The 14,089-nt window shown below is 31.0% G+C and overlaps 2 protein-coding genes across 2 annotated transcripts; one reads left to right on the top strand and one right to left on the bottom strand.

Annotated features, from left to right (window-relative positions):
* Window positions 1-3,876: 3,876 nt before the first annotated feature.
* On the bottom strand, window positions 3,877-6,449 carry LOC136987432 (probable insulin-like peptide 7). Its single transcript, XM_067285168.1, has 4 exons — window positions 6,402-6,449; window positions 5,230-5,360; window positions 4,263-4,423; window positions 3,877-4,192 (listed from the first exon to the last, which is right to left on the bottom strand). The coding sequence occupies exons 2-4, from the start codon at window positions 5,325-5,327 to the stop codon at window positions 4,008-4,010; spliced, it is 444 nt and encodes a 147-aa protein (XP_067141269.1). The 5' UTR covers window positions 5,328-5,360; window positions 6,402-6,449; the 3' UTR covers window positions 3,877-4,007.
* Window positions 6,450-8,381: 1,932 nt separating this feature from the next.
* On the top strand, window positions 8,382-11,980 carry LOC136987427 (short transient receptor potential channel 4-like). The gene is made up of 13 exons (XM_067285162.1): window positions 8,382-8,612; window positions 8,748-8,938; window positions 9,004-9,158; window positions 9,365-9,552; window positions 9,618-9,788; window positions 9,862-10,159; window positions 10,240-10,345; window positions 10,507-10,729; window positions 10,862-11,031; window positions 11,098-11,329; window positions 11,420-11,620; window positions 11,698-11,751; window positions 11,847-11,980. The coding sequence occupies exons 1-13, from the start codon at window positions 8,475-8,477 to the stop codon at window positions 11,934-11,936; spliced, it is 2,217 nt and encodes a 738-aa protein (XP_067141263.1). The 5' UTR covers window positions 8,382-8,474; the 3' UTR covers window positions 11,937-11,980.
* The last annotated feature ends 2,109 nt before the right edge of the window (window positions 11,981-14,089 follow it).

The raw sequence follows: 14,089 nt of genomic DNA, 5'->3' as shown, positions 1-14,089 counted from the left end.
TTGGGCTAGATTCGTTAGAAAAAGATTATTTTAGGTGGAAAACGGTCATTAAAAACCAAGAACGTTGGAAGCTAGGAGAGCTTAGGAATAACGATATTCGGGTTACTAAGCGTTGGCTGGACGTAAACGATTTACTGGTAACAAGAGCGGACAAAACTAAACATATGGTGATCATGAAAAGAGAAACTTACAAAAAAGGCGATAGAATATTATATCGAAAAAACGGAATGTGAAAAGGTTAACGTTAATATCATTGAGAACATTGATAGACGGGTCATGAAGCTAGAAGGGACAAAGCTTTCTACTTTATTACCTTTTCTTAAGAAGTGCCGGAATCCAAGGCCTGCTATTCCAAGGTTGTTTGCATTCGCTAAAACTCGCAAAGAGGGTAAACAAATTAGGCCAATAGTAGAAAAGTGCAGGGGACCGACTTTTGTCTTAGGAAAAAGATTACACAAGTTTATCTCCTCCCAACTTTAAAGCAACGCACTACTGACACAAGATCCTGGAACTGTGGTTAAGGAAATTCAGCACATATCGTTAATGGAAAAGGAAGTAGGAACGGTATTGGATTATGAGAGCTTATACCCGTCCATAAGAATTCTATCATGCAAGGAAGCACTACTCGAATTATTGTTCAGCAGAATCCCTGAATTGTTACATTACAACAACGAAGTAGTAGAACTGGCTAACCTGATATGCTACGAATCTATCTTCAGCTATGATGGACAAACATATAGACAAAAAGGGGGGATTCCAATGGGAAGTCCGATCTCAGGAATTCTTTGTGAGCTGGTTGTGAGAAAACTGGAGAAAAGAGTTTTGTTTGACTTCCGTAAGGATATAGTATATTTTAAAAGATATGTAGACGACATCTTTATATTATGGAAGAATAACCGTAGGATTAATGAGTTCATTGAAAGCATCAATCGTAATAACGACGGCCTAAAACTGAAATTAGAACAAAAAAGTTCCGTAACAATTCATTTTTTAGACATCAACATCCAGTTCAAAAACGGGCATTTATCTACCAGTGTTTACGTTAAACCAACGCACAGTCCGCTTTATATCCCCTCGCAATCAAATGATCCATATCATTATAAGATGGCGGCATTCCGAGCTCTAATCCGAAGGGCCTTTCTATATTGTGACAACGTTATGGACAGAGCAAAGGAAATTAACAGAATTCTACAGGTAGCCGAAACCTTAGGATACAGGAAAAGCGCAATAACAGGAATGGTTAAAAGGTACGAGAAGAACGTAGCAAGAGGCTCTAAACAAGGTCCCGCTAAAATCACTAAATTCACTTATAACAGATATGCCAAAAGCATTATGTAAGAAATTGCTAACCGCAATGAGACATCAATAATTCTGAAAAGAGCCCCGAACCTTTATAAGATTTTAAGGAATGACAAGGATAGCATTAAGAAGAAAGAACAAGCAGGTGTGTATAGGATACCATACGAGAACGCACAGCTGGAAATTAAGAAAGATTATATCGGCGTTACGACAAGGAGTTTGAGTGTAAGACTCAAGGAGCACAAGTATAACATCAGAAAAAGCTCCAACGCCACGGTACTATCCCAAATGGCTCAGACCGAAAGCTCGATAGTTAAATGGGATGAAGCGGACATTATAAAACCCGTGAGCTCCCCAACGTTGGCAAGGACCGCTGAGAAGATAGAGATTTACAAGAGCAAACTAGAAGGGGCGTGTATAAATGCGAGGGACGCTGAGGGCCTTCCATCGGCCTGGAAGTATATGGTTAAAAACTCTGCAAGGAACTCTTAATTTACATGTTTATCTTATGGTTTTTCATTAGTTTTAGTTGATGCTTGTATTTAGAAGTTTTTCTGAGTTTATTTTTAATTTTTATTTTGTTTTTTAATTTTATACAATATTAGTTTATTATGTATCATCTTTTAATCCGTTGTTAATTTTTGAAATTTAAATATTTGTATTCGATCTTCTGGAACGGAACTGTTCCATTTGTCGATTTTTTTTAACCTGATGATGGCCTATGAAATAGGTCAAAAACGTTTGTTTTAAATTAAACTTTCTCGGCAACGATAAAGGTGTTAGATTTTTATTTATAATTTTTTGCTGAGCACGTTCTATTTAATGAAAGAACTTTAATTGAGATAAGAAAGGTTTGGATAACAGGAACGTTTTAAGGAATACAGATTACATAAAAATATAGTGATTATTATAAAAAACAAATGTAGGACTTCTTTTTCGTCTTCCGTCTTTTCGCGCGTTCTTCTTCAACCGTCGCTCCTCTCGCGAAGTCGCGTTTCGTCCCGCCCTCGTCGTCTCGCCGGCAGATGGCGTTTCACTTTCCACATTTATATGCTTTGATTTTTGCGTTCGAAACTTTTAATTTATCTATTGATTCTTAAAAACCTCTTGCGATGTGTTATGCACCTATTAGAAAGCATTATTATTGCAGATGTGAATTGACCTTACAGGTCCATTATCTGCATATTTCACTTGTTTGTCGTGCAGATTTTTATATTAGTCATACTATAAACAATACTGTTGCAATGGTACAAAATATAAAACCAAAGTATTAGATTGTTCATTTTAAACTGTAAACTAATTTCATAACGTGTTCGAAGTCAGTCGATAATTTTTATTTATAGGTGTAAATTGTTAAAAATTGTTTCAACAAAACGTGTAATCGCACATCCTGCAATTTTCGAACATTTTTGCTTTCCTAAATAATTTCGTTCGATTACTTACTGTTACCACAAACTAACAAGCTTCAGACGTTACTGCTCATGACAAAAAAGACAAGATTTGGTATGAAAATAGAGTAGCATAGTCCCAGCGTATTTCTTTTTCATTTTTAATATTATGAACTATTTCCTCGTGCATGCCTGTTACACTTCAAATATAACACTACCATTAAAATAAATAAATGAATAAAAATTTTATTTAACGACATAAAAGAGTAAAATTTAGAGTTTTCGATAAACAGGAATTGACATCACAATTTTCAATTTCTTGTTTTTCGGAAACGCGTGAGAAGTGGGTCCTATTATTTGGACAAGGAGTTTTTGTGTTTAGGGCTACGAGCTCACCACCTTCTGTTCGAATCGGAGACCCGAACACCTGACTCTCTCCTTGTTTGTGTCGATTCTTTGGTCTAAATAATATTCGTATACAAATTTTTCTCCAGAGCGGTTTATGAATAAAGATTTGTATAAAGGACAAGCCAATAAAAACTTATTTTTATATATAAGTTATAGATTTGGCTAGTAATTATTCAACATAAAATTGTATGTGGCGCCATCTCTTATAATATTTTATTAAATGAATTCTATATTATTAATTATAAAAAGGCAAAATGCTTAATTTTGAGGTTAGAGATGAGTTTTTAAGAAATTGTAAATGCCAATAACGAGTAAAATTTTCGTTAAGTCCGACCCTACTCGAGATATGACATATAACCCTCCTCGACCTCCAAAATTTAATAGCATCAATGCCCCTTATATACAGTTTTTTTTAAAAAAATTTGTTCTAACTTACTTTAAATCCTTGTTCTTTTGCCTGAAAAAAACTTCATTGTTTAAGAGAAAATGTTTGTTATATATTTTACATATACATAAATGTAGTGTTCTTATTGAACACTTTTATTTTCATTAATATGGGCTTCAGTGTATTATCTTTTCATAATTTATTTAAAACTCAATGTTTCAGTTACTCAATAAAAGTTTAATAGAATAGAAATTTATTGAATTTATCAACAGAAGTTTATCAATAAGTTTGCATTAAATTTTGTTGTTGTAGCCAATATCTCAAATGAAAAATCATGCTTTGCAATACTTTTTAATTAAATATTTTTATTGTTAATTTTTTCTGAGCATCTTCATAATATAAAATTTAATTTTACATACAATTTATAACAACAGCGTCGTTAAACAATTGATATATTTATCATTATAACAATTGGCAAGCAATTGACATAAGTTCAATAAGAATATTAAAGTCAGATTTAGATCATTTTAAACTATATTTCCGTGATTTATTCTCCGGTTATTATTTTGACAATATTCTGCTAATTCTTCCCAACAACATCCACTGACATTATCACAGCATTCTTGAAAAATTCCTCTTTTTCTACGTTTTAATACGCGGTTTCTTTTGTTTATTCCGAAGCTATATGCTGAACCAATCGGCAGATATTCATCTATCGTAAAGAAAAAAATGCTTTTAAAACGTTTAAAATTATTTTTACGTCTTTTAAAATAACATCTTACCTCTCTTCACTAAACTGCTAAAAGAGTTGTGAGAAAGATCCTCATTATTTATTTTGTAAATATCTTTTTCACAAGCTAATGACACATAGCTGTCTATTGTGTGAAAATCGCATATTCGTTGCTTTTCTGTATGCCAATGTGATTTCCATTCTTCCAAATTTCTAAAAATTAATAATAAATAAATAAATAACATATATAAAGATTATATTTATTATTTTATAATACTTTAGAACCATAACGGAGAGAGGAAATCTTTAAAATGAAGATTATAATAGAAAACCAGTGCGGATCCTTCAATAGATTCTTCATTCATCAACATTGAATCGAAACTATCCATTTTTCGTGTCTGTCGGGAGCTGCGAGGGACTTAAGCCCTCCCATTGACACACACAAAAAAATAATTGAAATTTATTTGTTTTGACTTCAAAGCGTTGTTTTTAAAAACGTTTACGATGATGAATGTGGATTATCAAACCATCAGCAATACACGTGTTAAATTAATAAAAGGTGCTTATAATTATTTGAATACTTCTAATTTTTGAGTCAATCCTCTTTGGGTTCCTCTGATCAGCTCTGATTGGGACCTTTCTTAGTTCGTGATATGTTTAGGTGATTTAAAACAGCAATTTTAATGTTTTTTTGATAAAATAATCTTAAACTTAGATAGATAACCGGAGGTCAAGGCGGTAAGGCATCAGCCTATCGCTCTGAAGGGTCCGTGATAAAACCTGGTGAACGATCCTCAGGAAATTTTCGTGGGTGGTCTGTCCCGAATATTTCACCCCCTCCGTTCCAATTGTGAGCCCGGTTGAACCCACGATGGGAATGATTTAAAAGGCTCTATTTTTTCAGCTGAAGGAAGTTGTAATAAAATTGATAATATCTACACTGAGAAATAAGCGAACATGCATAATTTATATGAAATTTGTTTATTCGAATAATAAGTCAAGCAAAACGTTAAACGTACCTTGACTCATATAGTTTCTTATTCTCTTCTGTAAGGGCTGTGCATTGTAATAACCACGTTAACCAAAGAATTACAACAAAAAACAGCCGAATTGCCATTCCAAATTCTCTTAAAGCATCGAATAAATTTCTCTGTAAACATATAAAATATTTTCAAACAGTAGAAAAGTATTAAAAAATATATATTAAAAAGATCATAGATATAACTGAAAATCCATTTGTTAACATTTGAAATTGATAATAATTTAGATTAATTTTCGTTCTGAATTAATTGGAAGTTGCATCATTCAGATAAAAATTTGATAAGCTTTATTAAATTCAATTTAAAAATTTATAAAATAAATTATGCAGAGTTTTGTATTTGCTAAGTTATCCTAAAACGTTCAAATCATATGACGACCAAGTCCAATTTTGGTGTTTATAGCCTTAGCATGTGGAGTTTGCTTAAAAGCGACTGCTTTATCTTATGCAGTACAGATCCAAGTACAACAAATTCTACTTGGATCCCAGATCTAAAAAAAGAAAATATGGAAAAGTGTGTAAAAATTTTTATTAATTATCTCAAAATTAGATTTCATTGACATAGATTATCCTTGCTTTGAAGTCGTAATATGTTTATTACATTATATATTAAATATTATGTATTACAAACTTCCAAAAACAGTCACCTCTAAGCAGCGACCATTCTCTCGGGAACTCTTTTATGTACAAAATGCGCACAAAACGATCTTCAAACAACGGCCATTTTTATGTTTTTGTCATTGACCGTTGTTCAGAGACTCAATTACATTAATATTGTTTGTCGATAGTAATTCATGCATAGAATTTCCTAAATATTAAATCACACTGAACTAAATAGTATGAAAAATGGTAAATTAGAATAAAGTTTCTTTGTTTTTCTGTTTTGCTCTCTATTTTTAAAGAAAGTTCTATCCTGAAAACACGAGGTTCTAATTACTTTTTTCTATGAAATAAATGAAAATTATATGAAAATAAACATGATAGAGTTAACGTATCTCTAGTACTGATTACATTTACTATGAATGTAAATATTAGTATTTATTCTAGCCATTCCTCTAAATTTCCAATTATTTATAAAATATATTTTTTAAAAAAAAGTAAAATTATTATTTTTTGTAATTAAAAGCATTTTTTATCATAAAGATGACTTACCAGACAACAATTAAAGAGTACACATCAGCTGCGTGGTTCATACGGAATTATTCTTTATATAAGATTTTCTACACAGATGAGGCTGAAAATAAACAAGAAATCGGAATAGCGTCATAAATATCTGTCCAATTGGTTGTTAGTTACGAAGTAATAATGTTAATGCGAGTGCAATCTCTTTAAATAAACTATATTTGGATTGGACAACGTTTGACGACATTTCCTCTACAACTTTTCTATTCAGAAAGAAATGATTGAATAGAGTGAGATAATGGACTTTAAGTGAAGCAGACTATTTTAGGAAAAACAAATATAAACGTTTACATTGTCTGATGTATAATATTTTTATTATAATAAAGTATAAATTTTGTACATTTATATAATTTACAGTTTAATTTTCTATTTTTATATGGTTTTTTCGAATGTAATAATTATAAACTAATAAAATTTTAGCATATTTTGAAGAGAATTAATATCTCTATATAAGTTTTTATATTTGTTTTTAATATCTTTTAACAATAATTTTATTGTTACTTGCTTTTCATCTGTGATTTAGAATTAAAAAAAAAAAAAAAAAAACTCGAATGGAAACTCGAAAATATCATTTAAAAGTTCTTTTGAATTAAACATTAAAAAATCCAACAACGAGTTGCGTAACTTTCCCGACTGTTATAAGGTTTTTTTAATTTTAAAAATAACTTTTATAACTAAGTTGTTCCTGAAATGAAGATGAAGAAAGACAGAGAATCTCTGTATTAATTTCCTATGAAAATTTTTAGAGATTTTTTTTTTTAAATTTATGTTGTTAGTTATTATAAAATGTAAATTGCGAAATTTGAGAAGGTTTTATTTTTAAAAATGTAAATGCTTATAACGAGAAAAATTTTCATTAATTCTGACCCCTCTCGAGAAATGACATTGACCCAGTCGACTTTTAACCACTAATATTAATAGCATCAGTGCCTTTTATACACAATTTACCATGCCAAATTTCGTTTCTTAACCATTACACCATTCTGAGATAAACGAGATAAAGGCCAAAACACGCTCACACATGCACATCATATATATATGGTATGTGTAAAAATTTCAGTGAATATTAGAATAAAAAATAAAAAAACATAAACAAAATGCAGGAATTACTTTTATTGGACTTCAAAGTATAGTACTCTCCATGAAACACAACAGATTTTTGACAATGTTTGTAAAGCTATTGGACACAGTTAGGAAATTCTTGTTTGAGAATCGCCTTAAGTATCGTTGTACACGGACCTGAATCGCACAGACGTCTACAAAACTTGACCTCTTCGTGACCTCTTCGAGACGAGAAAAGAAAAGTCTGCAGGAGCAAGATCGGGAAAATACAGTAGGCGATCCAAACAGTCACACCATGCTGAGTCAAGAATAGGCACACACGGATCACATAGCACTGGCTCGTTGTAATGCCGCAAAACTTTCTAGTGTCGTAGAACTCTGGCTGTACATATCGGATGTACTGCAACAAACGTTACAGAACTTCCAGGAAGAATGCAGCGGTCATAGTTTGACTGGTAGGAACAAATTCCGTATGGATGACTCCATCCTTGTCCAAAAGTTTGTCTTGACCTTTGATTTTTTCAGGTGACTCTTTTGAGTGGAGGCAAAGAAAGTATCAGTCATTTTATTGACTACCTCTTCGAATCGGAATGAAACTGGTAACAATAAGTCTCATCATGTATGGCAATGGACCTAAGAAAGGATGGAACCTAATCACACATGGCAATGGAATCGCCACCTATATATTTTCAAATGCTGATGGTTTAGGGTTAAAATGAACATTTTACATTATTATGATTATTTAATTATTTATTCAAAATGATGTCAAGTTTTATTCGTTTATAAAATAATTTTTTTTTTATTTTTTGAAATTTCAACTTTATTTCGTTTGAAGTCGCTTTTGAAATACGTTGTAATTTTGTTCTTTTGTTCGAATTTCTATTTCTAACGTTTAATTTTATTCAGTGCCTAATTACTATTGTGGTGTATTTATTAATATCGAGAATTATTTTGGTATTGAAGATCCAAACTGAGTAAAGTATGCAGTCGAGTTCGAGTCTTTTACAAATTCAGGATAGTCCCAAACAAGCCTCTTTACCTGAATTGGACCAGAAGGAGACAGAATTTTTCCAGTTTGTCAAGAAAGGAGACGTAAATGAATTACAAGATTTCTTGTCGGTAAAGATTTTTTTCAAGTATTATGTTTACGTATACAAGAAATATTTTACGTATCTTTTAAAAATTTCATACACAGAATAAGGAAAGGTCGTTTTCTATGTATAAGTAACTTATTAATTTTCGATGAAATTTCAGAATAATCAATTAGACGTAAATTGCGTTAATTATCAAGGTTCTTCTGCTCTTCATATTGCAGTCGAAAATGAAAACATCGAGATGGTTCAGTTTTTACTCACCGTTCCAAACATAGACATAAAAGATTGTGTCCTCCATGCCATACGCACAGAAAATATAAAAATCATAGAAATAATATTGAATGCTCTTAAGTAAGTACAAAATAGTTAATTCGATAATTTTAAATTTTCTAAATTTGATTAATTTCTCGCTCTAGGAACAGAGATTTGGAATTTCAGCCTTACTATAACAGTATAGAATTTGATTATGGCATGACACCTCTTATACTAGCTGCTCAAAGAGGTTCTATTGAAATAATTCGGCTTTTATTAAAAAGAAGTCATCAAATACCCGAACCGCATTTCCCTACATGTAAGATTTATATATATTTAAATATGTTTTATTATTTATGTATAGGATAATCAACTTTTCATACGTGAAATAGACCGTAACGATATTTCTATATTTGAAATATTTTACGGTAGTTACTATGAAATTCTTAAAAATTTTTAAAAGTTTTTACAAAAGAAGCTTGAAACTTAGAATTGTTTATTTTAAAATTAATTTATTCTAAATAGGTAAGTGCAGAGATTGCAAAAGTCTTGCCAAAGATGTGGGTGCAGATCCAACTTTACAAAGATTAAATATATACAAGGCTATATGCAACCCCTACTTTATTTGTCTTACAACAAATGATCCTATCTTTACAGCTTTTATACTGGATAAACAATTAAGAGAATCCGCCGAAATAGAAAAAGAATTTACGGTTTGTTTCAAACTCAAATTTCATCTTGAAAATTGACGATTTCATTAACCAATTAACACTTTTAGCTGGAGTATAATGCCTTGTCGGAATGCGTTCGAAAGTTTGCAGTCGATTTGTTATCGCAATGTCCAAAACCTAATGAAGTAGAACGGATTCTGAAAATTAAAAAAGGTTTCAGCGGTTTGAATTTGAAATATCCGAGATTACAAACTGCTCTCGATTACTCTCAGAAAGAAGTAAGTTTTGATGGCATTAAAATAAAACTTGGCTTATTGATTTGGATTTTATGACAAATATTTCGAATTTTAGTTCGTGGCTCATCCTCATGTTCAGAAAATAGTGAGCGCGGAATGGAACGGTTTATGGTTAACTTGGATAAAATATTCTCTAATTCGGAAAGTGGCTCATATACTGCTTAGAATATTTATTTTTCCTTTTGTGTGTATCGTTGTCATGACCGCACCAAACACTTATTGGGGTAAACGATGGCGCTGTCCCCTAAACAGATTTATAAATGAATTTGTAACGTATTTAATATTCTTCGTCTTGCTTTTTACCATGATTGGCATCGATACGAATACTTCTGAAAGAGGTCCTCCAAATACAGGTTATTTTCTGTTTGTTTCATATTATTGTAATTATTTTTATTATTATTAATTTTAATTTATTCTTTTATTTTGATTTTAGGATTGGAGATTCCGGTCGTACTTTGGGTTACTGGATTTGTATGGGCTTCAATCAGACGTCTAGCATTGTTTGGCTATAAAAGATTTTTTAAGAATTTATGGAACTGGTGAGATTTCATTATTTATTTTTATTAATCTAAATAGTAGCGTTTTAATTGGTCAATTGACTTTTGGAGCATTCTATTTGCTAGGGAATTCTTCAATCTTATCCAATATTACTTACTTTCTATTTTAATTTATACCGTTAATTATATTTAAATTATCGCAGGTATAATCTCGTACTGGAATTGATGTTATCGATGACCTTCATATTGTGGTTTAAATCATGGATCGATATACATCGCACAGGAGCCAAGGACGTTCCCAGGGAGTTTTGGCCACCGTATGACTTTACTCTTATACACGAAGCTTTATTAAGCTGTTCGGGAGTTCTAGCTATTGCAAAAATGATGTATTTCTTTCAGCAAAGTTTTTACTTGGGTCCAATTCAGGTAATAAATTTCTAAATAAGTGAAATAAATGTTAAGTAAATAAATTAGCAGAAATATTATTGTTATCGGTGAAGAATGCACATTCATTTGCTTAGAAATATTAGAAATGCGAAGATTATATTTCATATTTAGGTATCTTTAAAACGAATGCTAGTCAATATCGCGTGGTTCTTGGTGGGTTTTTTCGTTCTTCTTAGCACCACAGCAATTTGCATGACAAGTTTATATTCACACTATAAAGGAATGATACAAATTGAAAACAACGGGGATGATCTAATCTTTCAAGATGCTGCTTTCACTTCGTAAGTAACTTTAATTAGTAATATGAATAAAGTAAATTAGAATACTAAATTTTGAAAATTTTGTAGCCTATTTTCTTCAATGAAGACTTTATTCTGGGCACTGTTCGGTTTAATCGATCTAGATTCCATAGAAGTGGTCGTTGGAAGTAAAATCGGAGCTCCTTCTAACGAAGTTAATCATCACACTTTCACCCAGACTATCGGGACTTTGCTATTTGGTGGTTATCACGTGTTAATGATTATAATTTTCATTAATTTGCTGATTGCCATTTTAACGAACACCTTCCAAAAAGTCGTGGTAAGAATTTTTCACATTTTACGTTATATTAACTTTATTTTTTCAAGCATGCATTTTAAATATTATACTTCATCTTTATCAATAATTTAGGATAATGCTGACATGGAATGGAAATATGTCAGAACCAGACAATGTGCCACATATTTTTATACTGAAGAAATCGTCCCCAGCCCTTTCAATTTAGCATTGAATTGGTACGCGTTATGTTCTGGGATATATTCATTAATAGAAGCGAGAAAGGTCCAAGATCGAACAAGATTACGTCCCTTACGAGGATATTTGGCTTGGTTGGTAAGTAATTTCAGATATTTGACTAATTCATTCATCAGAATTTTTCACAAGTAAAAATCATTCGGAATGAATTTTAGAAATGTTGCTATGTGATAAAGGAACAGGAGACTGATGATGAAGAAGCAAATAATGTAAGTTTAAATCTCAAACATTTATTTTACACGTTGAAATTTAATTACTGTAAGCTACTAATATTTTTTTTTTTTTTTTTTTTTTTACCAAACAGAAGCTGATGCGAAGACTTATACAAAGATACCTACGAACGAAAGCCAATATTAATCACGATATTCGTATCAACTCTAGTAAACTGATATAAACGTTTATTCGTATACATTGTTAAAATAAAATTTAAAAATTATATGAAAATCAAGATTTTTCGTATCTCATATTCTATTACAAAATTACATCCATACTCTACCGATACGTTGATTTCATTTTTCAGCAACAATATTTATAGTCAGGGTCGAATCCGGGAAAGCAAAATGTTGCGACAACCACCCACAAATTGTCATTATTAATTAATTTCATAATTACGCAAGAAATATAAAGCCAAAAAGAACTGTAACTCATTAAAGAATTAAAATAAAAATTCTTGCATGATTTTGAGTAGAGGAAATAATCATGTTAGTTTAATCCAGTGCTTTGTTCGGCGATCAGTTTTTTCCCCATTCCTATTCCTCATGGACCAATATTTTTGTGAAATTAAATAAAATAACAGAAAGAACAGAGTTCAAATGCATTTTCTTTTTTAATTTTAATTTTTAAACTAAATTATTAGGCAAAATATAACAAAATTTGTTTCTAATGATTTTGAAAAAATGGTTTGTGTTCCATTTTTAAGTAATTTCTTCGGTCAATTTCAATCACCAACCACCTTTGGTACTGTGTTTAAATAATAAACAAAAACAAGTAATAAAATAAATTTCTGTTAAAAGACTCTTTAAAATGTTTTAAATAGTTGTGTTAATTTAATATACAAAATTATGAAGTTTCAAGCGAAATCTTCCGGTGGACTGCACTGATCCTCGGACCTCAGTTTTAATAATACTGGTTTAAACAAATGCCTTCATAATGTAACAGATTGGTATTGGAAACAAATATTTTCATATTTATAATAGTAATAGCAATTAGTTAAACTAAGCAATAATCTAATGTAATACAAGTGCTTTGTATTTTCAAATCAACAACAGTGGCGTAGCGAGGGAGATGCAAGGGGGTATCATGCACCGCACTCGCAGAGGGGCGCCCAAATGGTCTTCAAGACAAACTATATGTGTTTCTGGAGGGGGACGGGGACGCCAATAAAGTGTTGTGCTCCGGGCGCCAGTTATGTTCGCTACGCCACTGAGCAACAATCATTATTATCTGTTCTTTTATGAGAAATAACTAAAAATTCAAAATATGCTGAATTAGGCTTACCATAATATTTTTTTCCTCAAGCCGGGACAATATTGAGAAAATACAACAGAAAATGAAACCTACTAGGATAAGTACCTGATTGAAAAGGCTAAATAAAGAAGTTGTTAACAAAAACAACAATGAGTTAAGAGCAATTTTTAATAACTTAACTGAACATATCTCATTTTTAAGAAGTTATTAATATTTATCATTAGTATGAATTTTCTTTAAAAATTCTTTGTTATTTTTAATGGCTTCGAAAAATTCACTGCAATTTAATTCAGCGTTAATTTTGCAGCGTAGTAAAACTTTTACTGTTGATTCAGCCATTCTACCTCTTTCTTCAGGCCATATATTCATTATTCAGAATACTCTTTCGACTTGTGTACCTGTGCCTGGCATGCTGAAAATGTATTCTATAATTTCAATAAGATTGGGCAATGAAATGTTCTTTTCTTTGAAATGACTGAAAAGTTGTATCCATTTTTCTACACAACTTATATTTTTTCAAATTTCGTAGTTAGCTGACCAAAACAGCTTTTGCAATCACTACTTCATCAAACAGTTGACCCATGTTTATTGTATTATTTGCAACGGTTTCCTTAATTTTTTCACCTAAAGCTTCAATTTCAGACCATGTTAAAATTAAACGTGATTTTCCAGATGATTCTAGAATTCAAATAAATGATGATTATTTTATAAAAGATAACCGTATTTATACGATTGACATAAATACGAATGAGATAATATTAATCAAGCATTTTTTAGGTCAAGCAATAAAGAGTGCACGAACAGAACGGTAGTAGGAATATCTATACAACCAGTAAATCACGGGAAAAATCAATTGGAAATTAATAATAAGAAAGAGAATGCGAATAAAGAGAAAATGGATATAAATAATCATAGCAAAAGTGATTAAAAAAAATTGCAGAAGGAAACGAATAATATGATGCTATTTAGCTTTTGGAACTCTAAGGGACTTAAAGGGAAAATTCAGAATAAATTAACTAGAAAATTTATAGAATCGAACAAAATTATTGGAATTACTGAGACATGATTTTGTTTTGCATA

The sequence above is a fragment of the Centruroides vittatus genome, unplaced genomic scaffold (genome assembly GCF_030686945.1).
Source record: "Centruroides vittatus isolate TY-2023 unplaced genomic scaffold, ASM3068694v2 scaffold_2003, whole genome shotgun sequence".
Lineage (NCBI taxonomy): Eukaryota > Metazoa > Arthropoda > Arachnida > Scorpiones > Buthidae > Centruroides > Centruroides vittatus.
Note: the sequence above shows the minus strand (reverse complement) of the source record. Positions and strands in the feature narration are given on the sequence as shown.

Excerpts from the sequence above, each read along its gene's own strand:
- LOC136987432 (XM_067285168.1), bottom strand. The coding sequence starts at position 5,327 with ATGGCAATTCGGCTGTTTTTTGTTGTAATTCTTTGGTTAACGTGGTTA. Across the intron at positions 4,424-5,229 it reads AAGAAACTATATGAGTCAAG|AAATTTGGAAGAATGGAAAT; the intron begins GTACGTTTAACG and ends ATTAATTTTTAG. Across the intron at positions 4,193-4,262 it reads TAGCAGTTTAGTGAAGAGAG|ATGAATATCTGCCGATTGGT; the intron begins GTAAGATGTTAT and ends TCTTTACGATAG.
- LOC136987427 (XM_067285162.1), top strand. The coding sequence starts at position 8,475 with ATGCAGTCGAGTTCGAGTCTTTTACAAATTCAGGATAGTCCCAAACAA. Across the intron at positions 8,613-8,747 it reads AATTACAAGATTTCTTGTCG|AATAATCAATTAGACGTAAA; the intron begins GTAAAGATTTTT and ends ATGAAATTTCAG. Across the intron at positions 11,330-11,419 it reads ACACCTTCCAAAAAGTCGTG|GATAATGCTGACATGGAATG; the intron begins GTAAGAATTTTT and ends TCAATAATTTAG.